Consider the following 26,563-nt stretch of genomic DNA (forward strand, 5'->3'; position numbering starts at 1 on the left):
ACCACCCCCCCCATTGAAACATCAAGTATCAAGTGGTTTCTAAAAATTAATGTGGGTGCCCACTCCATGCTAGTATCCTGACAGACGCACAGGCTGTGGAAGGGTAGCATCTGGGGGGAGGGCACCCCAACATTATACTTGTCCTTTTGTCTCAATTGGGAGCCAGCCTTCTGCAAACACAAGTTCCTGGGCCAGAGAACATCTCCCTCTTCCTTGGAGGAAGGGAAAGGGGATTCCCAGGGTACAAAATTCATCTCCCATTCCAGGCTCCTGCAGGGGCAAAAAATCACTGCTCCTACTCCCACTCGCGGGCCTGTAGAACTGAGCCGTGAGTGACTTAAAAATCTGATCTGCAGCTACCCTGCGGCTGATGGGATTCCTCCCAAACACTGGCCTTAGCGGTGGGGGCGGGAAGGTTCCCAAGGCCTGAGCCAGTGCCTCCCTTTCACATTCCAGGGTTCCTGGAGCAAACAGCGCTTCCCGCTTGGATCGGGCTAAGATGAAGTCTTCGCTAAACCGTGGGGGTTTCCTAGAGCTGGGGTATAGTTCCCCCTCAGATCTGTGCCTCCCTGCAACAGGTGCACCACCTTGCCCTCAAATTCTATCTTCTGGGGACGGGCCTGCTTCCCTGCGTCGTGTTAAGGGTGACTTGGGAGAGCGGGTGACCTACCCTCCATCTCGGTTTCAGGGCTCACCGGGGTTGAGATGGCGTCTCCCCTCAGACTCTAGGCTCCCTGGGGTAGGGGCAGGAGCAGGGTCCCGCCCTCACAGCCAGAGCTTCTCAGGACAGTAGCTGTGTACTGGCCTCCCCGTACGTGGGAGAAGGGGCTGAGGGACTAGCGGCTTCCCCTCTGGCGGGAGGGGGCTCCCCTGAGGCCCTGCCCCTTTCATGACATGCTGGAGGTGTCCGGTGACCAAGACACTCCTAGCTGGGTGCAGGGTGCGGCCCAGGGCGTGGTCACTGGGGGGTACTTAGGACTGGCTGGTGCGAGGGCCGGGCCGGCGCGGAGCTTTAGCTGCGAAGCTGCTGGGCACTCAGCGCGGGTCATGGCTTGGATCCTGGACTGTCTTTTTGCGTCGGCCTTTGAGCCACGTCCGCGGCGTGGTGAGTGGGGCCCACCGAGGCGGGGGGCTGCGGCGGCTTGTCCGGGAGAGGGAACGGAGGTGGGGGTAGGCAAACGGCGGATGCAGCCCCGGCTGGGTGCCCTAGGGCTTGGCACGCCGCCCACGTTGCCTCCCTTGCCGCTGGCTTTTAGCTAATTGTTCCGGGCTCAAGGGACTGCCCCGTCGAGGCCCCGCATAAATCACCAGCTTTGCCGGGAACAGGCGAGCAATCGCGCTAATGGCACGGTGGGACGCAGGCGAGCGCGGGGGCGGAGTCGCTGGCTCAAACTCCCGCTGGGACAGCCAGAGCTTCGGGGCTAGAAGCACAGAAGCGATGGCCTGCCATAGGGAATCCCGAAAGGCCTAAAGATGAAAGTCCCTGGCAGTCCAATCCGGCCAGTCCGAGGCCAAGGATTCTGAAGATAGAACGGGGGGGTGGGGGTTTCGTTTGCGTTGTTCCAATCTTGACCACAGCTAGAGCGTGGGCAGTTTATGGTCGTCGAATTCAACCCCTTCATGTAAGAGATAGTGACACAGAAACCCATAGATGGGAAAGGCATGGTCAAGGTCATCCAAGGAGTTGGCAGAAAAAGTGGGTCGGTTTAGGTTCTGCACTAACTGTCCATTGTCCCAGACTTTCTGACAGAGGAGGCCTGGGATCTCTGGTCCTTATTTTCCCTTGGGTACTTAAGACCATGCTTGGTTTCTCTATGCCTTTGCGGAGATCACAACCTGGGGGTAAGTATGTGGGTGACATTTCATCCCTTTCTGGGAACTGCTTCTACAAAACGGATTTTAGAGAACTTTTTTTTTTCCTCCTTAAAGTTCCAGGGAACTTGAAGTTTCTTTTTGAGATTCCCTAGACTCCTCACCCACGTTGTCCTTCACTCTCCCTTCTTAGCCCCACCCCTTCTGGGCTGCCACCTGCCCCCATGCCACCTGTTTTTCCATAGTCTCCACCTCCAAAATCTATATTGGTGGAAGTGCGTCATTGGTCCACAGCCAGCAGTAGACTAAACCTGGGGTTGTCTCCTCTTTCCTCTGCCTCCTCATGGGTAGGGGAGGAGAAAGAGGGAGGCCAGGGCCTTGGGCCACTTAATTCAGCAGAGATCTCTTTTGCTTTCTTGCCAGCTCCATCACCCTGCTGAGACTCATCCCAGGAGTCTGACCTCCTGCTAGGGCACTGCAGTGTGCATGCTTAGCCAGTTCAGGTGCAATCCCTAGCAGGCCACAAGCTCTCAGCAGAGAGATCTGCATGGACACAGGCAGTTGATTTTTTTTTTCTTTCATGCGGTTTTTCAGTTGATGTGATCTTAGTGCATTTTAAAATATCTTGGAATTTCATTAGGGACCTACTAAGGGCTGATGGATACTGTACCTTTGAAAAGAGTATGGATAAAACTACTCCACCCCTACCTGGCCGGCAAGATTGTCCTGTGACTGCAAAGAGATATGAAGGCCGCTTGATTAACAATCTCATGGGAGATAGTATGTATCACACCATGCAGCTTCATCTAAAAACAATGATGTTTAGTAGCATTTGAAAGCTTTGCATTTAACAGAGCTCAAATCTTTGTCCTGGGAACTTCTGAATCTGGCCTTGGCACTGACCTTCATGACTCTCCTTCCTAGGGAACAGTGTAGTCCCTCTCTATTCCTCCCACTCCGTTTACTCCTATTCTTATCAAGGCCAGGCCTCTCCAGCTACTTCATCTGTTTCACATGTGACGTCACTGCAAGGCTCCTACCGACATCTCACTGTTCTTCTTTGAACATGCTCCAAGTTATAAATGCCTGATGACCTGGCCAAAAGAAGATTTCCAGCTGTGCCCCTATAAATATAGTCCTGGAGGGCTGACTTTCCCTCTTTTGGAACCTATGCCACACCCCAAGTACACACATACATAGCCATAAATATACCCGTACATACACACCCCACTCTCATGCCACAAGCCACGTGCCAGGGCATAAACACACACACCACACGCCCCCTACACACACACACACACACACACACACACTTTCTATGTGTCCTGTTACCTTCTTCACACAATATAGTATACTTACACATCTCACATGTATGTTCCTCTCACAGATTCTACATTCATGTCACGGAACTCACACAAAACATTTACTTATATTGGAATTACTTTCAATTAAGCCATTCTTAAAAAAAAAGAAGTAAGCTCTTTTCTGAGTCTGCATTCAATATTAGTTTCTATTTGAACTGAGACTACTTTACAGTTACTGGTGCATTCCCAAGTCTGTGAACCCTGTCGCCTATATGTCCTGTGGCACCGCTCTATTACCTTGCCAGAGAAGTTAATACAAGGGGACTTCTGATAAAAGGAACCTGAAAGGTAAGTTAATTTTGTTTCCCCCAAATTCTTCAGATACATGCATAGTTCTCCCATAAGGCACACCTACATGACCTTCCTGTAGACTTGGATCTCTCTTTTTTTTTAAGTAAATAATCATGTGATTCCATTTTCCATGAACTTTGTGGCCAAAATGCTTCTCATATGATAGCCCCTTAGACTCACAGAACTTTACATATACAAGTTTACTTACTGAAGTCACATCAGTTTGAAATAAATAATCCTTGAGTATAGAGGTTTTGACCAGGTAAGAGCCCACTTCATCATCCTTCAAGAAATGCTATAGAATGTGAGGGTAGCATTAGGAGTAACTATTGTTCATTCCTGGGATTATAATCATCTTTGGTGCCTCTTTTCATACTCCTTTTGCAACTCCTCAAGGATTGGGACAGGAGTGTTAGCTGGATGCTAACTAGGCAGAAGAGGGGAGATAATCGACATGTTTCTTCACTCTATCCCTCTTGCCCACACGGGCATCCTATCGTTGGCATGTCAGAGTAACCTGAGGGTCACAGTAGGTAACAGACAACCATATGTGGGCATCTGGGGAGAGACATCCTTGAAGTCTGGGGCAAATGGGGTCCCAGAAAAACCATCTTTCCTAGGGAACAGGACAGCATGTTTGGCCAACTTGAAATTCTCTCCCCAGTTCATGCTTGGCATTGCATGTGGCCTCAAACAATTGGACCTCTGTAAAGCAGCCAAAATTTTACTGCTGAAGGGCCCCTGGAGCCAACTTTACATACAAATCTGATCTCTTCTTAGAGATGGGACCCAATCGATTTGCTGTAGTCAGCCCTGGTTGAACTGTAGTAGGGATCAGTTTCTAGAGCTGAGGCAAGCTTGTCTGTGAGACACCTCACTTGCTTGGTCAGGAAGTCAGGCAAACATCTCCCTTCAACAATTGGCAGGAGTTCCCCAAGTTCCTTTGTGAATGACATGTTTGCACCTCAAATGACATTTCCCCATGAGAAACAAAATGGCATGCTAAGCTTCAGTTCCCAAGTTAGCTTACACTTTCAGGACCATGAGGATGAATTGCAGAATCTGTGTGCTTGAAACTGGCCAGAAAATTATCCTCTTGAAAATGTACCTCAGGTTCCAGCAATAGAGCTGACATTCACCAAGTTTAAATAGCAGGTGACGGAAGGCGCATCGAGCATTGATAGGCCAGGACGCCAGATCCTTGGGGGTTACTATGACAGTGAGGAAAGCAATATTGTTCCTTTGTTTTCATATTTATCTATCAGGACAAGCTAAATGCCCAACAATAGTAGAAATGTGAACTAACTAATTGCTGTGACATATCCACTTGTTCCATAGTATACAATCATTAAAAGGGTGTTTATGAAAAAATGCATTGTAACAGGGAACATGATGTGATTGTAACTATGTTAAACACATTTTTTGAAAGGCTGGAAAAAATTTCATCAACAGGGTGAAGGTTAGAGATTTCTATCAAGCTGGTGGGGTAATAGTTATTGTTTTTCTTTTTTTCCCCCAAAGTCTGTATAAAGTTTGATCTCAAATTATTGTTAAAATTTAAAAAGGGTTTTCAAGGTCTAATTGAGGATCCATGATAAGTAAATAATCTATGTAATGACCTAGATTTCCTCTATGCTAGTTTCATCTCAGGATTTTTTTCTGTTCAGATTTGTTCAAATGTATTGACTGAGTCAAGCAAACAGCATCTTTCTAGTGTTCACAAAATGTGCCCCTCATATTTGGGTAGAGAGGGAAGAAACACAATTGGTTTGAACCCAGGTCCACTCTTACTGTGTTGCTATGAGCAAGTGACTTAACCACTCTCATGACTGTTATATTTCTTTTGTAAAAGAGTTTATTTCTTTAAGTGAGACAGGGAGAAAGAGAGAGATTGATTTCCCATCTGTTGGCATACTCCCAAAATGGCCATAACAGCCAGGGATAGGCCAAGCCAAAATCAGGAATCAGGAACTTCATCTGGGTCTCCCACATGGCTAACAGAGACCCAGAATGTTAGGGCATCTCCTGCTGCCTTTCCAGGCACATTAGAAGTGGAGCAGCTGAATTTAGAACCAGCACTCTGATATGAGACACTAGCATTGCAAGTAACTTTGCCTATTGCACCACAGGGTTAGTCCCTATTATATCTTTTAAAATGATGTCAAGAGACCTACATGTCTTGATTATTAGTAATAATGATAATAGTTACTATTGCTGTAGATGTTGTTATATCAAATATCTTCTATGGCTCAGGTATCAGAAAGCATGTGCTCTATTTTCTCTCCAAATATTTATTATTTGTTACCATCAGTCATTTTACATAGTAAAGTATGACATTTGACTGTCATGACAACTTAGTGAGGTACTGTTTAAACACAAAAGCTCAGAGACGTTCAGTAACTAGCTTACTGTCACACAGTGGCTGAGCAAGGCTTTCAACCCCTTCAAGCTTCAGTGCAATCTAAAAAGATAACGTTCCTAGCATGATACGTCCTGCAGACCTATATAAGGAGGTCAGTGTGAATATGATGCTAGTGATCCCTTGCCCAAAGCCTCAGTTCTGATCTCTGTCTCATTTAATTACCTTTGGCTTTCCTTCCTGCAAAACGGTGTGCATTTCAGGTGGGAGAGGCAATGCAAACACCACCTGTGTCCTCATCGCACAGATTCTGAGTCACTACAAAGTGATCTCGCCTTCCTTCTGGCAGGATCATTTGTTCTCACATATCTTAGCAGAAGGAGGTAGATGGCACAGCTGATGTGTCTTGGCAGCACCTGTCACATCTCAGATACACCTCTTCAGAAACCGTCGGCTTCCCTGGGATGGGCACCCAATAGCCACAGCTGGCAGATCTCTGCCTATGAAGGAAACTTAGTGTTAAGGAACCTCATTAAATGTGATGGGCATCTCTGGAACCCCTTTTGCAATTACATCTGTCCTTAAGTGTCACCCCTGCAGTCTCCCTTCTCACACTGGAGGTTCTGCGGCCTCCTTGGAAGCAGATAGGGTTTGAGAGCTGCAGAGGTTCTCTCAAACTCCTAAATCATCACAGATTCCTCATACAGGGTCTTGCTGAGGGGTGGAGGGCTGGGAGAGCAGTCTCAGGTTAGGGAGGGGTAGCATGCAGGATGATAAGCACAGATGAAAAGAGGGAGAATGTTAAAGGCAGTGTCCAGAAAATGGCATTATCTGACAACCAGTTCCAATTCTCAGAGTTTCCTGTCCCAAATCATGACACCCTTTTGTTTTGTTAGTGTCTTTATCCTTCTCTTCCATTATATCCACTGCCTCCCATCTCCCTGACCCCTTCCTGATCCCAAGGTCTTAACCTCCCCCCCTGCCCCGCCCCTTCCACTCCCCGGGCCAATTCAGCTTTAGCATGTAGTGACATGTTTATGTCTCTAGAGGGAAGCAAAAGCCTCAGGGAGGAAGGGGTACAGATTTGGGGGTCTTCTCCCACTTCATTATTTTTGTCAAAGGGTTGCTATTGTTTTCCCCTCACTGGGAACAAGTGCATAAGTACTCATCAGAGTTGTACTTTGGGTGCTGCAATGTATACCTCTTGGGCTCCTCTTGTTCTCTACCCCATCATCCCAGCTTGTTGGCTGTTGGCTGTTGTATGGCCTTAGGAACCCTTCTTAGTTTGCAGGATAGAGTCTAGCAAAAGGAGACAGTGGTGAATCTGAGCTGGCATTCTGGCTACGTCTGCAGCTGGGTGAAGAGGGAGTAGAAAGCCAGAGACCTTCCCATGTGGAGTATTACAGTTCAAACTTGTGTTTCATTAACACTGTCAGGAGAAACTACAGGGTGAGAATTGAACTTATAGGCTGATTATTCTGGGGTTGCATTGGGCTGATCAAAACAATATGGCAAAAGAAGAAGGGACTATTTTAAGAGTGTCAGACAAACCATTAATGAGGAAAATTGGCAGCTTAGTCAACTCCACTCTCTGAGCACCCTGGCTAAGATATTCTGAGCTATGTGAGAATGCAAAATAAACAAACAAATAAATAAATAAAAATAAAGGAGGATGGGAATGAACAAATCCTGTGAACTTGACCAGTTACTCTGTGCTTGGTACTTGGCTGGCACTTTACAAGGTTTGCCTCCTTTAGTCATCCAAATAATTCTAAGGTAGGCATTAGCACCTCAATTTTACAGCTGAGGAAACGAACACAGAGAGGTGAAGCAACCTTCCTGTGGTCACACAGCAAGTTAGTGATCAAGCTGGGCCATCAAGTCAAAGCTACCTCATCCCAAAGTCTGCAGACAAGATGAAAGACCCAACCTTTGAGGGCTTTACTGTGTCTCTCTGTGTGTCCGCAATAAAATACACATCTTGATGACCTGCCCCTATATATTCTTGTTTTTAGGATGAAAGCAAGCAAATGGTTGTTTGCATTAGAGAGTATCAAGGGTCATCAAAGTGCTTCCTTCCCTAAAAAGTCACCCATAAAATCTTCACGTTATAGGAATACAGCTCTATAACTCCCAAAAGAGATTTAGAGTAGAGTAGTGTGTGTGTGTGTGTGTGTTTCGGGAATGAGAGAATGGAGAGACCTGCAGGGGGAGATGAAACTGAAGCTAGTGCTTTCAGAAGAGAGTTAGATGTCAACCTGGTCCCCTGCCAGCCAGAAACTTAGTGCCTTGACATCAGCTATAGGGAGGAGATTCCAGAGTTTGCCTCAACTCCTTGAACACACTTCATTGAGATAAAGCCAAGGGAATCTATGCCTTGCAAGGCTTAGATGGCACGCCCCCATTTCCACCGCCTCAAGGAGACAGTCTGGCTGCAGAATAACTTCAAGCAAAGCTTTTCTTGTCCCCTCCTCCCGCTCCTCTCACCCAGGATGAGGTGTTGACTGAGACCCAGCTGGAGGGAAGCTTTATGGATGTTCCCACTGCTTTTCCTCCATGTGCCAGGCTCATTTGTGCCTGTTGAAAGGGCACAATAATAACAGTGGCAATTTAGATCGTGCTTCTCCCTGCCCCCCTGAAAAGTGCTGAAGTGAGTCACCATAGTTGAATGGCCCCCCTCTCTCCACCCTTTCCTGACCTCTTTGTAGCAGTCCAGGCTGGCTCCCTGGGGGCTAAGCTAGAAGCCAACCTTTCCAGCTAGGGCCTTTAGCTGTGACTGAGCTGACATCATGCCCCCATCCCTATTCCCCGAAATGAATCCCCTACTAGAATGTATTGTTTTATTCTGGATTTCTCTGATGAGGATGCCCCGATAGCCTTAGAACAGCATGAATTCCTTGAGGCTAGCACTGTGCTCTTCCCATCATGAACACTACAAACTGGGGCCCACTCAGAATCTCTTCTGCTGGGGGCTCGAGTTGTTTTCCTGGGTGCACTTTGATACAGAAATAAGCGGTCTGCCTGAAACACACACCACATACCAACTTCTGGTGCTGCCACTATAAGAACGGGTCTGGGGGAGCTGACAAATCTTGCCTTATTCCACCCTGGCTGCTCACCTCCATTCCTTGCCACTTCCACCCCAGCTACCTCCCACCCTTGACCCTGTGGCTGGAAAATGCTCATTCTCAGCTCTTTCTTTCAGCACCAGCCCAAGGAGAGCTCCCAGAACTGCAGAAATTCTATGCCTAGTGTAATTAAAGACTTTGGGGGTGTCAACACAAAGCAGGTAGTTAGATGGGGAAAGTATCAGCTGTTCAGAGAGAAAGAAAGAAATTATGCTTAGTACTCCTGGTACTGTGGGCAAACTTAAAAGAAAAGACTTATTGGGAAATGATACTACTTGACAGAGACTTTGATAATTAGCAGGAGGCAGGAGGGACTCTGGGGCTGCCTGGCAGCAAAGAAAGCTTTAGGAAGCACAGCACATCTAAGTTCAAATCCAGCTCTGCCTCCAACAGTCTGTGTGACTTTGGGCAAATTACTTAACAACTCTGAGCCTCATGTATGAAGTATTAGAAAGTGGTAATGACTTCCCTACTTCACAAATCATTGGGAAGATTCAAGGAGATCATTCTGGTAACAGCACTTAGCACAGTCCTGATTCACAGTAATGGTAATATTATGATTATGATGAATTATTCTTACTGTATAGACCAGGCATTCTGTGCAGCAGCTCCGAGTTTGAAAGGAGGGACAACTCCTTGCAGTTAGATGTGATCATGTAATGATCAGTGTCATGTAATGAACAGTGTCATTCTGGTGGCTCCGAAGAGGGAACCCTTCATCGGGAGGGAGTTGGTACAGAAAGGCAGAAAAACTTTTTTGATTCTTGAGTTAGGGCTTTTAAAATAAAGTAGGTGTCTGTCATGAGGTCCCAGGGGGTGTAACAGCTTCTAACCAACTGGATCTCCCCCACACAAAGCCCAGGTGGGAAACAGCCAGGCCCTGAGCAAACAGTTGGGCTCCACTGGGCAGACCTCCCAGGGGAAGAGGGTCGGGTCAATGACCAAGAATCTTTTCAGTTTACTCCCACCAGCCCGGCACGGAGAGCGCAGCGTCCTACCTGGCTAGTCCCGTGCGGTGCCCTCTTCTTCTTTCCTCTAACCAGCAAGGTAAGCTCACACCAGGCCTGGGACCAGGGGGAGCACAGCAGGGGGCAGGCGGACACCGCCCCCACCCTCACCAAGGTGATCCGGCCAGCAGGGATCTCTGCTTTGGCGCTGGCCCCCACCTTGGGGTCCTTGTCCCAGTCTTGGAGCAATGTCTCCCCTCTTGCTGCTCCTCCCCCATCTCTCTCTCTCTTTCTCTCTCTCTCTCTCTCTCTCTCACACACACACACACACACACACACACACACACACACACATACAGAGTCGTCTCCGGGACTCTTTTAGACAACCATGGGCACACATTCTGCATTCATACACTCAGGCGGGATCCCCTTCTGAGACACACCAGATCTCCAGCCCTCAGTACATTGGCCACATTTGTGCACACCACACGCATAAACACATGAAAAAGACACACCCAGCACCTTCACACACAAAAGCCTTTGAGCACACCCGTTCAGTAGACTCACAGGACACTTTGCTCAGGAGCACTTTCACACATTGCACATGGCACACAATGCCTGCAAACTCACACTGGTACACAAAACCCACACACATTGTCCATGAGCTCCAATGGACATTCTATCCCCTCCTTCCCACACACATGCTGCACACATATTGACACTCACCATAGCCCGACCATCAACTCCGGCTGAAACACCCATGAAACACATGCACATCCAGACCGCACCCACTCAGTCACACTATCATTGTGCAGCAACATACAACCTGCAAGCATGCACAAACACCGTAGGGACACGTGCTCCATGGCAGAGCACAAAGGCAACACATACCACCCCTAGCATTCGGGTTACACCATGCACCGCGCACACCCCCCTCACCCAGCCACACACCGAACGCACACACGCTCCTACTGCACCCGCGCGCGCGCGCACACGCTTACATACATACATACATACACACATGGCTCGCCCCCGCCTTCCCTCTGGGCGGAAGGGAAGGGGGCGCGGAGGGAAGGCGGGGAAGAAAGGAGGGGGATGGGCGGGCCAGATGGCCCGCTCAGATGTGCTTTTCACTTGCACCTGGAGTGGGGAAGGAGAAGAGTTTGCCCTCTGTTCCTCATTCCTAGTTCGGTCAAGGCAGATCCAGTAGAAACCAGGAAATCACCGAGTTCCGGGCAATCTCCCGGTTGGCGCTAGGGCTCCAAGGGGACCCTGACTCCCGTTTGCAGTAGATCCAGTTGGAGGCGTCTCCGCCCCGCACCCTCCCTGGGGCTGCTTCAACACTTTGACCTTTGCCCGCTCCCCTCCCCAGGGGAGTGCTGTTTCCTCTCCCAACCTGGTGAGCGGGGGACTTTGTTTGGGTTGGGGGTAGGGTGGGAAGGGCAATTGGTTTAGAAACAGTTGGGAGCTGAGCTCCGCAACAGGGCTTTTTGCGAAACCTGTTCTAGCGTGGCTTTGGTGTGCTTTGGGAAAGGTATTTTGCAAAGCAACAAACTTTCTACGCAAAAGGCAATGACTGTGAGAAATCTCTGTCCCCTTGCCAGACACGCAGTAGGGCCAGGGCACTATAAATGTCCCTCTTTTCCTTTTACGTCATGCAATCTGCACGGGCAGTGTGTAGCCCGCGGCAGCTCTGGGACAATCTTCCCGTAGGCACGTCAGCTCTCCTAGGAACGGAGACCTCCAACCGGGCTGTCGCGGGCGGCAGGGGGCGGCAGAGTCATTGAAGGTGTTTTGCGCTTCTGGTTAGCATAGCCCCTGTAGGGAAACTCTGAGGTCCCCTGCCACCACGTGCGGGCGACAAGAGTCATTCTGAAATGCTCCGCGGTCACGTGTCCACTTGGCTGGCGTTCTCCGCTTGCTTCTTTTCTGTGGAACTAGGCAGCAAGGAAAAGAGAGGTGGAGGGAGAGGAGCCCTCCCGCTCCTCGTTCCTCAGCGGCGCGTGCCTAGTCGACAACCTGTAGTAAAAGTGCACAGGCTTCAGAGTTATCGGTTTAAGTCCCAGCTTTGCCACTTTGAAGCTGACTATCTTAGCACCTGAGTAAGACACTGAGGTTTAAAGGAGGTGACATTGGAATAGCTTATCCCACCTAAAATGCCCAAGATGTCCATTGCATCCTCGCCCCACCCCCCTTACATTCACCAAAGAGATAAAGCTGTGAGAGCTTGGAGGAAGGGATTCAGACGCTGGCTGGGAGACCTGGCCATCAGCCAATGCCCCCAAGGCAGACTAGAAGCAAGGAGGAGCGGTGATGAAGAACTGTGATGAACTTTGCTGATTTCTTCAGCCCTGTGTTCTGTGTGAGGCAACTGTCCATACCAGTATTTCAGCGGTGCCACTCACTGGTCACAGGAAGTTCTGCCTGGTGACTCCAGTGCTTGTGGTAAGGCCTTGCCACCTCTCACCTCTGCCTCTCTAGCGACTTCCTCACTTGGCCTCTTCAAATTCTTCTTCCCCCTCACCCAGGTGTCATATTAATATTATTAGTCTTCAATATGTAAAAACCCAGCATAAACAACGGCACTTCACAAAGATGGTAGAGATAGAATTAAAAGTGTGAGTTTATGTGGGTGCAATTTTTCTCCTCATATGAGTGGAAAATAAATGTTATGAAAAACCTAAGCATGGACTTCAAAATTGCCTCTTTTTACATCAAAAGGAACTCCTACTTGTCATCCTATTTTTCCATGAGTTTTTTGAGGTCCCCTGTTCATTCTTTGGGTGCCAGGGATGTGTCCTGCTGCCTTGTATTGCACTAGTGCCTAACAGAGTGTCAGACATACACGCAGCAAGAGCTGTCCTGGGTTGCATCCCTTGGAAGCATTAAGGAATTATCCAAAGGAACCTCAAGAGGGAGAGTCCAGTAGAGGCCCTATGAACACTGTGATGCTGGTAGCACTGGCTTTGGATCAGAATCAATTCCCTTCCTCCTCAAAGCCCTCCATCTCAGAGACTGCCTGGAAGGGCATGGTTTCACTGCAGCGGAGGCTTCTGCAGTCAATTAAGAAGAAAGCTTCTTTCCTGGAGGGCAAAGGCCCTGGCCAGCTAGAGTGAGTCACCACCTCAGAGTTGGGCAGCAGAGGTGGCGCTAAAGTGGCAATGAATCAGTCCAAGATGGCATGGGGAGATTACCTGAGTGATGATGAGAAGAGATTGAAGCAGGGAGCCTGAGTCCTTGCATTCCTAGCTGTGCAGTCAGTCAGCTCCTAAGGGACCTCCCACTCCACCCCCACCCCCAAAGTCTCCAAGGATAGTGCTGCAGCAGTTGGAAGTGGAAAACTCCTTTCCCAAGGACAGAGGTGCTTAGGGAACCTGGGTTCTGACCTTGAGCAAGCTCTTCCCCACCCTTGCCCTTGGCTTTTGAAGCAAGGTAAGGACTCAGTGTTTTAGCTATGTGAGTCCACCCACACATATCCACAGAGCTGCAAAACAAGCATTTATTTTCCTATTTTGCAGTTGAGAAAACTGAGTCTAAGTGACTCTCACTGACCTGCCTTCTCTAATATGTGAGGCAGTCTCTGTGTAATTATGTTAGCAAGACAGTCACTGTGATTTAATCCCCCAACCTGCCAGTCCCCTCTAAACTGATTCCCTGTGTGCCCAGGTTCAAATCACACCTCACAGCTATCCCCAGCACCAGGTCAAATGCTGGTGGTTACCTGAGAGAAAAATGTGAAATTGTCTTTCATCTCCTGGAACACCTACTCCTCCCTTCCCACAACCCCATCCCCAACTCAAGTCTTGCCCTGGCATATTATTCTAAGCCCACACATCAAAAAGCACAGAGATGCATGCCCACATCAGCCCTTCATCACAATGTAGGGAAACCGATGGCAGAATGCTACCATGGGGAAGGGGAGGAGGATCAGAAGGAGGGACTGCAGGAAAATTGAGAGAAGGAAAAAGAAAGAGAAAGAAAGAGAAAGGATATGGTAAAGTATGGTATAGATGCTAGGGACAAATTGAACCAGGCTCAAACTGTTGCTCCCTCCGCTTCTCCCTTCTCCCGATCTGTGGCTCTACTGTGTATAAAGAGGCAGTATCCAGCCCATTTTCTGTGGGAAGAGAGAGAGCCTCTCCTTCAGTGGAAGGGGAACTCATCCTGAACATTCAAATGACACTCCTAGGTTGGGTAAGGTGTATATTTCCTGGGGAAGGGGGGCTAGGGCAGGGGCATGGTACTTGAGAGCGCCACCAGTGCCAGGGATAAGAGAAACTTGCTACTTGATCGAATTTCCAATCCAGGCTCCTAAAAGCACCCCCTCTGAAACCTTGGGACTGCCACAGTAGCTGTGTGTGTCTGGAGTCAGCAGCTTTATTTTGCCTTTTTGCCTTCTCACCTTTGCCTGGACTCAGCGTCCCCCTTTCCTCCTGCCAGATTCACATGTAATCACTGTCTTTCTTGACTTCCCACTCCTTTTTCTTCTCCATTCCCAAACTTTTGTTATCTATTTCCTTGGCTCCAGAGGGGACAATATCCTATTGGGAGGGGTTATAATTGTGTATCTGATATCTGCCCCCTCCAGCTGAGATCTTTTGTGCATAATCTCATATTAACTTTGTTGCATCACATGAAAATATGGAGCCTGTGTGAATAATATATTTCTGCTTGGTGAATGGTAATTTGTATATATGATTGATGAGCTGCACATTAGAAGAGTCATTAAAAGTTAAGATGGCTTGGGCAGCTGTGGATGACCTTCAGACTTCGCACAGATATGCACAGAAGTCAAAAGTTGAAAATTTTGCACACTGTACTAGTTTCTGCACTGGGGCGAGGTGGGTTACTGAGGTCATTGCCATGCAGGTTGACGGAGGGCTATGTAATGTCAGCTTCTGTTTGCTCTTGCTGCTTCTGCTCCTTGAGCTTTGACCCAAATGACCTTTTGGTCATTGATTTCAGAAGAACAGAGGGCCTGGGCAAATGTGGGAAACATGGAGTAGGAGCAGGAGAGTCAGGCGAGGAGGGGTGCAGAGGGGCGTTGCTTGTACAGTGCTGTGTGCAGGCTGGCTAACAAAATATGCCCCCTGTCCTCCACTGTCGTTAAGGTGGAAGGGAAGCAAGGCAGCTTGCAAAAAGTGTGCTGAGCCAGGACTTTGGGCCTTCACCTTGGCTGTGCCACTGATTAACTCTGTGCCCTTGGGTTTTTCTAAGCACCCTACACTTCACCTCTGCCATCCCTTCACCTCTGATGTGAGATCTCCTGTGGCCTGGACCAGGGGACTTTGGGAGCACTCAGAGCAAAGGGACCCTGGGGCTGCATCCTTAAATGGGAGATTGGTTTCGCCTAAGGGAGGGGGTAGATTGTGGGGATACAGTGAGAAGTAGTGGGAGTAGCCCCGGGATTTCAGCAAACAGGTATGCGCAAGGCACTGAGCTGGCTGCTGTGTAGAAAATTGCTATGATTCAGCCCCTGCCCCACCGCAGAAAGCTTTAGAGAGAGTGGGGGAATCTGAGCAGCACAGCCAAGCGCTGGCAGTGCCTGCAGCTCCTCGCAGAACTAGCCGCGTTGCGAGAGACAGACTGCCGCATCGCTGGACCGACTACCTAGCATCTCTCGCGCCTCTTATTCCCTGGCTGGACCAGGACAGTCGCCGAGAGGTACTGCAGGGGCAGGGTGTCAGGGGGGCCGGCGTGCGGGGGTCCTGGCGTGGGGCAACCGAGGGAGGAGAGGGTGTTCCAGGTGGATTGCACGACGTGAGGGAGGGAGAGGAGGCCTGTGAGTGCTGAGCCCCTAACCCAGGTTTGCCAGGCAGTGGCTCAAAGCTTTGCGTTGTTCTGCTTTGCAGGGTGTGCAGCGGAGAGTAGTTTTGGCGCGCCGCAGGGTTCTTTAACTTTGTAGATTCTGCTCTCAGTGGAGCTACACGGGGAGGCCTGTGCGTAGCACCAGCTGAGTCAGAGGGTCCCGCCATAGTGTGCTGTGCTGTGCTGTGGCGGTCGGGGCTTGCGGTGTGGAGTAGGGTGGAGGTTGTCAAGCCGGTGAAAGAGAGAGAGAGGGAGAGAGAGAGAGAGAGAGAGAGAGAGAGAGAGAAAGAGAGAGAGAGAGAAAAGAGAGAGAGAGAGAGAGAGAGAGAGAAAGAGAGAAAGAGAGAGAGAGAGAGAGAGAGAGAGAGAGAGAGAGAGAGAGAGAGAGAGAGAGAGAAAGAAACGTGGAGTCCATAGCTCACCTCAGCAGCCCACCCTTTTCCCCCATCCCCATTACACGTACGCATCCTAGCTCAAGGGTAAGGACTTGCAGCCAAAAGGATGCTCAGTTCGGGCTGAGCACTAGAGGGGAACAGGCTCAGACTTCAGCAGTGTGGCTCCCTTGGGTCAGTGGGAGGGCAGGGAAGGGGGCACTCTTTAGCGTCCTGTACTTGACTGAGTCTCTTAGAATAATCAAGAACTTTGCAGGTGTGAGCGCTGTGTCTCTGTTGTGTTTGGGGTGAAATGGGATCGTGATATTTTGTACCCCTTGTCTTTTGGGCTTGGAGAAGTTTGCCGGCTTGTCTCAGGACACTCAGCTGCTTAGAAACTAAGAAGGCCTCCTGACTCTTGCTGTAAAGTTTTCGTTCCCTGCATCACAGCCCAGACAGTGGTCTAATTTTGAAATTGGATGGATAGCCAGGTGTGCAAGGGACAGTGGTGGTTGCAAAAATATAGTTTGTTTTAATGCAGGTTTTAAATGCTATTTCTATCATGAAAGCTACAGGGGAAAAGAAAATATCTTCCATAGCCTCAATTCCCTATGAAACCCACTCAGACAGGATTTTGAGAAGGAAAACTGGCATAAAATTGGATGCTTGTGTATGTCTGGGGGGGGGGAGATATAATCAAAAGAGAAGAGAAGCAGTGGGAATAAGGTGGGGGTTAAAGACGGAGGAAAAGCTGCCATCATCAGAGATTTTGAGAATTTCTGCTGAGGGTTTCCTTGACATGGCCTCTGTTCTGAAAGAATGGGTGTGGGACATGCTCATTGGCCTTTTCTTTTTCATGCCCATTGCTTGGAATTCACAGATGTGGTTTCGAGAGGCAAAGGCTGGTCGCACCTCTCTTATTCAGGGTATCATTCCCCTCTTTCCTTCTCTTGGACTGAAGAAGGGCTGACGAGTTTCTTGTGTGTGGAAATGTTTATGGGTGAGAGTGTGAGGATGTGTGTGTGTGTGTGTGTGTGTGTGTGTAGATGGATGTCTGTGAGTGTATCTGTGTGAAATGGAGAGTGACTTCAAGGTGGAGGCTTGGCAGAGAGCTGGGGAGTTGTGTGAATATGTACTAAAAACCTACAGCTGAGTAAGGGCCTTCCTGGTGAGCATGGACTGTGGATACAGTCAATCTTAATATTCCATAAAGAAATAAATGAGAAGAAATGAAGTTAGTACAGGGAAGCGTGATGTTAGAACCATGGCCTTCTCTTGACAGTCCTTCAGACACTTGACAATTATGTGACCTTCAACTAGGCTACAAGATCTCAAGGGCAGGGACTGAGGCTTTCTATTCCAGTTGTCTCTTCCCTTCCCTCCACCACTGCAGTGTAAGCATTGATGGCTTACATACAGTGCTGAGGAAGTCGAAAATAAAGAACAAACCCCTTCTGAGCTGGGGGTCAGCTGTACTATATACCCTGAAGTTGGTTGCCTTGCCTCCCTGATCACAAAAGATTCAGTGAAGAAACAGTTCAACTTATCCCCTCTGTTAGTACATTTCTTGTTGACAGTGGGTGAGCACCCATTTTCAGTTTCAAACAATGGTGTAGAGACATGCTTCAACTAGCTTTCCAGATTGTACCCATTGCAGGTATCTTTATTTCATGGGTTGACTGAATAATTACCACAGCCATAACTAATAGATATCATGATTCTTAGTAAAATAATTTGCTTCAGGTCACATAGTGAATGTGTGAACTTACAAGTGATGAGCATGGAGTTTGAATCCAAGTACCAATCTGTATTTCAGGAGCTTTCCAAAATACTAGGTAGGGGTGAGCTGGGTTAGAGATAAAGAAGGGTGAATATATAGGGCTTGTAGTGCTTTTCTCTCTTATTTCCCCCCTTTCCTGTATCTGTCATGACAGGTTTTCCCAAATCTCTCTCTATCTCTTTATCACTGGTATCTTCATTCCCATTTCTTAAGGAATAATACAGAGCAGCATAGTATGAATGAAACCTCAAAAATCCAGCCACTTCCTTAGGGAAGAAAATAGTCTTTACTTAGTCAATACAACTGCAGGTGGTAAATGTTGGTTATGGATATCAAGAAATACCATTGTTTGGTGGTAGGGAAGGGCAAGACCTGCTGGTTTCCGGAAGACATTCCTTCAGGGCATTGTTGTCCGAAATGAGGCAAGTCACAGTCTCTCCAGAACCATAGTTTGCTGTTATCTTTGAAATGGGAGGGAAATAATCCTCAACATGTCTCCTTCCCAGGGTTGTTGAGAGAATAAAATGGCATGATTCATTTATTCATGAATCACAACTAGCTGTTTTAATTATAAGCGCTTTACGTTCCCTTAATGCCTTAGAATCTAAAATGTTGCAATTCACCCAATAAACACGTTGAACACCTACTCTGTGTGTGCTAGAGTCTGCAGATAATGGATATGTGCATAGCTTTTGAGAAAATGAAAAAGCATAAGACAAACTAGACATTAAATATTTTTACTGTCTGTTGCCAGGACATCATAATTTTTTCTTGTCTCTTTCACTAAAAGCTAGTGGAAGCAGCCCCCAACAGGAAAAAAAAAGATATGCATGACACATGACACAGCTTGGAATACCAGCACTATTATGCATTCTAATACACACTGAAGAGAATAAGCACAATATCTACACCCTGTTGTATCTGATGTGACATGAAATTGTTTATAAATATTGTGTTTCATAATTCGGAACTAAAGTTGCTCAATAAAATTGTGAAGTGGCACCCCACATTCTGTTGAATGGCAAGTGCACTTATTTTTGCCAAGATGAAATTTGTGAGGACTGCCTGTTTTCAGATGTGACCTCTCTCCCAATTTATGGAATCAGGCTTTGTATGTGTGAATTTTTTTCATTTTATTATTTTGTGATATTAAAAGCAAAGCTGGGTGGGGTAAAGGGAAGAACCTTGAGACTGAGCGTAATTGGGTTCTAGCCAAGCTATCTTTGCGCCTCAGTTTCCTGAACTGTAGATAAGTTTTGGACTAGGTAATGGCTAAGGTCCCTTTCTATCTCTGAACTATATTCTAAGAGCATTCACATCAGAATATTAGCATAACCATAGTTAACTAGTTCCTGAATTTTTTTGCTGAAGCTAGGGATGTTTTGAACATATTTTAGCAATCCTGTCTCTAGTTTATGAGCATCTGCTGTAGCATGATGGGTTAACTCTATATATTGCAGGACACTGTCCCCAAATGTAATTGTCTTGGGGCATCACTATCGCATAGGATAAAATGAGCCATTTTGTTCATGGCATCTGCAGCCTTTACTGAAATGGAGGTTATAGGATAACAACTTTAAGGCTAACTCATTAATGTTCAGGGACGAATGAGATAATGTGTCCGCAGACCAAATTGGTGCCCCAAATGCTTTCATCTAGAGACCCGTATCTCTTTTTCATGTTGCAGTGTATTAATGGGGATGTCTTTATCCACTGTCACTGCCTGTAGACATTTGAATAGTGTAGCTGCAATGCTTTCTGGGCATCAGGCCTCATTCACTATCAATTTCTCCAACTCTAAGGATCTCCCAGAGGCTTGGAGCAAAATTCTGCTGATGCCATAAAGTGTCTAATTTGTAAGGATTCAAACCACAGCACCAGTACAGCCGGGTATTTTTTCTCATAGGTGTTTACTAGTGAGCATGCACCATTCCCAACTATTTGATGGAGCCAGTTGAGTAAATTAGTCCTCCAAATTGTGAAGACTGTGGATTTATGCCTAGCTGAAAGCATTTTCGTCCTCACAATGCCAAAGCAGGTGACCTTTCTGATGTTAATTTGTTTCACCATCTGTGCCATGCATTTTGTGACTATGTGAGGAAAGGGCTTGATGCTACCCAAGTGTATTTTCCCTTTTATACTGCTGGGGTCTTGATTTGGGTGTCCTTCTGCTTTTTGTTCAAATTATATCCTAACCCCATTTACTGATCCACATGAAATTATATGTTCTTTTGCTAGTGACAATGTAAAATTGGATGGTTTGAAAGAGAAATTAATTTTGGGATAAACACCATTTTACTAACCTGACTAATGGCATTGATTTCAATTGACCTATGCAGTCAATTCTCCTAAATTTTATAAGATGATATTTAAATCTTTGCCCTTGATGAACTTGGAGAGTGAAGTAGAAAGACCTGTTCCCAACAGTCTTCTGAGATCTCCTTGCCTGTGTTAAATTAATTCAAATGTAGTAGAGAGTGAACAGAGTAGGTCCTTCAATGCCTTGATACACATTCTAATTTTATGTAATTACTTTTGAAGCCTGGAGTTTGCCAGCAAATCCAGGCCCTCTGCAAAGAACTGCTAGTATCAACATGCTTATTAAAAACCAATGTTAAATATCACTCATACATAATTCATGTAACTCTCACACAGCCACTTAAATGGGTACTGGGTCATCTCCCCCATTTGACAGAAAAGGCTACTGAGGCTGAGAGAATCCAACTGCATTTCCTAGGATCACGCAGCTAAGAGATCATGAAGCTTGGATTTGAACTCAGCTCTGTTTTGGTTCCAACTCTAATGTCCAGACAGTTAATTTCTCAAAGATAACTGCTTTTGCAATAGTCTTCAAAATGAAGACGGAAGCCCTGTGCCAGGCTGTTCTTCCCTTCCTTCTTGAGTACCTTTTTGGTCTCATAAGACACTTGAGGCTTGTGCCGTGGCATGCTGAAGGGGAAAGGGAAAAACCCTTTGGAGCAAAAAAGAGATCTCCTGATGCTTCTCTACAGCAAGCCTCCTTTCGTGTTCAGCTTGGACAGTCAGGCCTGAGGACCAATGGGATACTCAACTCTCAAGAGCCTGTTCTGTGCCTGTTTCATAGTGCCTAAGGTGCTTACTCCTCCCTTCCGCATTCCGCCCAGTGCCTCTGGTCTGGGCACACTGTGCTTCCTAACTCTGTTCCTGTCTAATATCCTATTGGTGCTTTGCAAAGATTGACAGCAAGCACGACAGTGTGAGTTTTGCAGAACTGCAGCAGATGACTGCTCTTAAGTTTAGCCCTGTATGTTCGAGCAGGGAGGGAATGACAAACGGTTTATTCTAAGGCCTTTGATTTCCTACGGAATTGTAAGTATCGAGGCTGAGTCATCTCTCAAAAGCTCGCTCTCTCTCTTGCTCTCTCTCTCTCTCATTTTTGGGGCTGGTGTTGATTTGAGGTTTTACTGCTTGCTCTTACCTTGTTTTTTTTTTGGGGGGGGGGAGGGGAGGGATTTATTTTCCTCCTGCTTTGAGGGAAAAGAATCAGCTCTGCTGTCTGGATTACCAGAACTGGTAAACCTCGATATGAAGGAATAGCTGGAACTCCAAAACAGGTACAAAAATGACTGCATTTGGGCAAAAAAAAGAGGGAGGAGGGATGTTAGCAAATTTAAGCCAGAGCTTGGCTGTGTGTGCCAGGATGAGACCCTGGACTGAAGGGCTCTGGACCTGCTATCTTGAATGGGGGATGGTTAGAGACTTATTCTGGGACTGTTTAGATGCATGTACCTTTGGTTAAAATGGTCACTTTGTGGTTGCAGCATGGTGGTTGTGCTTAGGTGTTCATTTTGGGTCCAGGGGATGGTGCTTTGCAGTTGGAAGGGCTTTAAAATCCATGCTAGGGGTTTTCCTCTTAGCTTAGTTCAAAAGCTAATAGAAGACCCCTTATCCTTTCTTGTACTGCCCCTCCTAACTGGCCAGTACTTCTGTCATCTTTAAAGAAAGTAGGTGAAAGAGAATTTTGGAGGCAAAATTCAATGTGAGATTTTTTTGAGGGGGGGAGAGGATCGGAAGATCGCTCATTTATCTGGGTTATTGCATTGCTTACCTTTCCTTTGTCAAAGCCACATTACCTGGTCTTTGTAATTTAAGCTCCCCTGTTTTCTAAATAATATATAGAATATTATTGTAAAACTTTGTATGAGAAATGGAACACCAGGGAAAATGGTATATGAATATTTGCCTTTATATCAAAAGATATCAGTTCCCCATGTGCCAAAATATCCTCTCTGTTGGGAAACAGCATGTACATATTCACCCAAATGCCAAACTTGGGAGCTGTCCTAAATTCTCTCCTCTCCATTACAATAAAAACTACCTCCAAAGCCCTGTCAATCCCACCTATAAAATTCATCCTCTGTCATCCTCAACCAGCCCTAGTGATATTGGCGTGGACTAGCATTCTTTGCCTCTTGGGTGCTCCCTACTCTAAGTAAGCTTCTTAGATTCTCTGATTTTTTTCAAAAGTGCAACCCATGCGTCACTCTACATACAACCCTGCAGCAGTTCCCTGTTGCCTTCAGGAGAAAGTCCAACTCCCTTAACATGGCTTATAGGGTCATTCATGAGCTCATCCCTGCCTATGCAGATTTATCTTCTTCCAACCCCTTTAGAAAGCTTCTAGAAGATGACCTCTCTCCCATTTCTTTCTCTTTGCACAAGCTGTTCTTCTCTGGACACTGGCCACTCCCACCACCTCCACCCCTTGTCTCCAGGCAGAGTTTGATATTTTCTCTTTTTAGTTATCAGAACACTTTGCTTATGTTTTGGCCGACTCACTTGTCACAAGGTTTTGTATGTTGTTGATAACCTATGTTGCTCTTTCACTGCACTGTTAAATCTTGTATGGAAAAAATAGTACTATGTTGCTCATTCTTTGCATCTTTAGTGCCTGGCACAAAATGGGCAATTAATGTAGGTATCTGGTCTGTTTTTTTCTTTTGGATGAATGGATGAAAGAACAAATGGATAACAGAGGATGTGCAGGAAAGCATGCTGTGTGGTGAGTGAGGAAAGACCCACTGAGGGGTATTATGCAGTCCAGGGACAAGCAGGAGGTGGTGGGTTCCACCTGGAATGGGCATTTGGAATAGGTTTGCCATCACACCGAGACAAACTTCACTCTGCTCACCACTTTCATGTACAGAGTCTCCTAGAAATGGTCTGGCAATGATATTAGTTTGTTTTAGGGCAAACGTCTTATTTTTCCCCATAGAAAGTAATATAATAAAGTTGTACAATTTGTAGTAGATAAGAAAAGGCAAAGACACACAAAAGCTTACTGTTTAATTCAGAAGCTGTTAGATTTTGGGTACATTTCCTTCAACCTTTTATTTTTCTTGCACGCTTCTCATCACACAGTTATAATCAACACAAGTTGGAATATTTATTGTTAAAAATCTCTTTGTCAACATCATTTTAATGATGGCATGGTTTTCCATACTGTGATCATTACATAATTTATATAATCAATCTTATTACTGGGCTAGCTTTTTCCTCTTACTTTAATCAATCAATTAATTAATTAATTTTAACTGTTGCAGCTTATGTGCATATAGTTTCTTTTTTTCCTGTCTGTAGGAAAAGTTCACTAGGGATCTATTCCTAGAAGTGAAATGACTGGGTCACAGGGACTGGGGATGAATTTTTGGCTGTAGACCTATGTGCCCAGCTTGTTTTCTGAAGGAGTTGTATAAATTTACAGTGGTTCCAGCCTAGCAGAATATCCCCCTTTTATTCAACCTGGACAGCACCAAGTATCATCATCACATATCAAATAAACTCTTTCAGTGTTCTAATTAGTTGATTAAAATACTATCTTATTCTTATCTCAAAGTGTTTTTCAGAAATTGAAAGTTAAAAAACATTTTTTTTTCCTTTTGCCAGTTCGAATTCCTCTTATCTGCTCAGGGCTTTTTTTTTTTTTAAGTTGGATTTTTTTTTTTTTTTTAATAAGCAACCAGAGGCAGCTCAGCTTGAGGGTGAAGCCGCCTCCCAGTTTTCCCTCCTCCCCTACCCCCCTTATAGTTCTCTCCACCAGGTCCAGTGACAATTGGATGATGCAGCCTTGATAATCATCCGATTCCAGAATGGGTGGCTGCATTCCTTTTCGGAAGACAGCAAGGACACTGTGCCCCAGAATCATGCCCCTTTTGCTGTTGTTCTCTGCCTTTATTTTTTTAGTGAGTGTCCTGGGTGGAGCCCCAGGACACAACCCTGACCGCCGGGCGAAGATGGTATCTATACACAGCCTCTCCGAGCTGGAGCGCCTGAAGCTGCAAGAGACTGCTTACCACGAACTCGTGGCCAGACATTTCCTCTCTGAATTCAAACCAGACAGAGGTGAGTTGTACCCCGGAGTGTGGCATCCTCGTTTTCGGGCGAGTGGATCCCCCGGGGTTAGACAGGGCGGACTTTGGGGGGGGGGGTGTCCCGGGAGATGGGAGGGACTCCTGCCTAGTCTGGGACCTGATCGGTTCTCCTGGTGCTTGGGCAAGTGAGGGAGCGGGAGTTGAAGGCTGTTTGTGGAATTTCGGAGAAGGTAAAAATGAGATGAGTTGGGGTGGTCAGGGACGGGAGGTGGGTTGAGGGGGACAGTAAGACAGACAGATGTCCAGGACAGACAGATGGACAGAGGACAAGTGAAGCGACAAGCGGACCAGGTATGGTGCGAGAATCGGGCAGATCCGGGCAGAGACGCAGAGGGACACTCTTGAGAGAGGACCGGGACAGAGATAGCGCGTTTGAGAGAAACAGCGAGATGGGGAGAGAGACACGCGCGAAATCCGGAGAAAATCGGGAGGGCGGTGCGGGCTCCGGGGTGGCGGCAGGAGGTGCTCTGCGCGCGCTGCCTTACTCAGCCGGCTGCGGGGATGCCAGCGGGACACAGCAACGAACCGGGTTCGAGCGCACCTCGGGAGGGAATCTCGGGGGTACTAGACGCAGATCCGGCCGCGGAGCCAACGTGGGGAGGGGGAACGAAGGAGTCACCTGAATTGAGGGACGCTCCAGGAGGATTGGAAAGTGCAAGGGGACTGCGGGTTTGCTAGGCACTCTGAGCGGAGTGAGGCAGCGTGGGGAGCGGGCAGCCGCGGTAGCGGCTCTCGGAGCGCGGGGACAGTCTAGTGTCGCTGCTTCTCTCATCTCGCCGAGCCGCAGCGCGTGGAGCCGTCGGCAATCCGGGTGATCACGCACGCCGGCCGTAACTTGGCGACCCCGACCCGCGGTGGCGCTGCGGGCAGCCCCTCCCCTAGCCTGTTGCAGGATTCGGGCGCCTGAGCCCGGGAATTTCTGTTAGGAAGTGTGTTGGAGAGAGCGCCTACGAGTGCGTAGCAAGATGTAAGGCGCGCGTGGCGCCTGAGATCTTCTGGTTTGGTGAAATTCTTGGGAATCTCGTGCGTGCTAAAGGACATTGGTTCTGCTCTCTTAGGAGGGGAAACTGAGGCAGAGAGAAGACACAAAACACTTTGTGAGGATTGGACGGATGCCTCTCCCCAGAACCCTCCCCCCTTGTGGCATATGGATACATAGCGATGTTTTAGTCACTTGTAAAAGCCTATTTGGGTGTGGGTGTGAGTCTTTTTTTTTTTTCTTTTCCTCTTCCCCTAGCTCTGCCGGTTGACCGTCCAAACACCTTGGAAAAGTGGTTTCTGCTTTTGAGAGGACAAGAGAACGGTGAGGGCACCTGCGTTTTCTTTAGGAAAGAAACTGAATGCTGGCGCCCCCCATTGCCCCCACCTTGGGGCGCCCCTAGTTTCTAGAAGACTGGGAGGTGTTCACTGACCCCAGAGAAACTCCCCCTCCCTCCCAGAAACCCCTTGGGGGTGATATCAGGAAATGGCGCAATAGCTGCAGGCGCCTGGGGCGGTCCTCTCAGGCCTGCCTAAACCTTCCTCTTGGCCCCTGCCCAGACATATCAACCCGAGGAAACCGCCCTCACTGCTTCCAGGTGGTTTTCCCGGTAGGACTTCCGGCCGCAGGGATCTTGTGCCCCGTCGGGGTAGTTGGTTGGGGCTGAGATTTTTGGTCAAGGCACTGCTGCGGGGTCGGGGGTCTTCTGGATTTGCTCCCCAGGCACTGCGGAGGTGGGGTTGGCAGAGGGTGGTAGCTTCGGGGGAGTTACAGCCCTTGTAGTGCGCCTGCGGGCTGCTCAGCGCTGAACCCGCCTTTATCGCCTCGGGGCTTTGACGAATGGCCTCTCTCCCGGCCTCCCCTAGCAGTCTCTCTCAAGACTTTTGGCATTCGTCTGGAAGAGGTGCTGGTGAACGAGCTTACCCGCCGCAAACATCTGGAACTGACAGCTACCATGCAGATTGAAGAAGCCACGGGACAGGGTGCTGGCCGTCGTCGGGGAAACGTGGTGCAGAGGATGTTTGGCCGCATCCGGCGCTTTTTCAGCCGAAGGAGAAATGAGCCCTCTTTGCCCCGGGAGTTCACTCGCCGTGGGCGACGAGTGAGTTACCACCCCCCAAGTTTCAGGCAGGGGAACCTACTGAGGGGTGAGGGGTTGTGGGGTTGGAGGGGTCAAAGTCTGTGCTGTCACAGGCCGGGAAAACTGGACAGAACTGGTAATGAACGTCAGCCCGTGCTCTGGAGGGTCTGAGTATTCCCCCCTTCCACTGCCCCCCCCAGCATGTTAAGGGCCATATGGGCTTCTCTCTACAG

General features: G+C 47.8%; 1 protein-coding gene across 2 annotated transcripts in view; it reads left to right on the forward strand.

The window, feature by feature from the left end:
• Positions 1–948: 948 nt before the first annotated feature.
• ARHGAP36 (Rho GTPase activating protein 36) overlaps positions 949–26,563 on the forward strand; it is a 30,690-nt gene continuing 5,075 nt past the window's right edge. Inside the window, exons 1-4 of one of the 2 annotated variants that reach the window (XM_058658900.1) lie at positions 949–1,105; positions 24,083–24,241; positions 25,508–25,573; positions 26,119–26,351. In XM_058658900.1, coding sequence (XP_058514883.1) covers positions 1,048–1,105; positions 24,083–24,241; positions 25,508–25,573; positions 26,119–26,351 — 516 coding nt within the window. In that variant the 5' untranslated portion in view covers positions 949–1,047. Of the gene's footprint in view, positions 1,106–23,973; positions 24,242–25,507; positions 25,574–26,118; positions 26,352–26,563 lie in introns of those variants that run through there. The other variant, XM_058658901.1, reaches the window with a different exon arrangement.

Source organism: Ochotona princeps, chromosome X, assembly GCF_030435755.1.
Source record: "Ochotona princeps isolate mOchPri1 chromosome X, mOchPri1.hap1, whole genome shotgun sequence".
NCBI classification, from domain to species: domain Eukaryota; kingdom Metazoa; phylum Chordata; class Mammalia; order Lagomorpha; family Ochotonidae; genus Ochotona; species Ochotona princeps.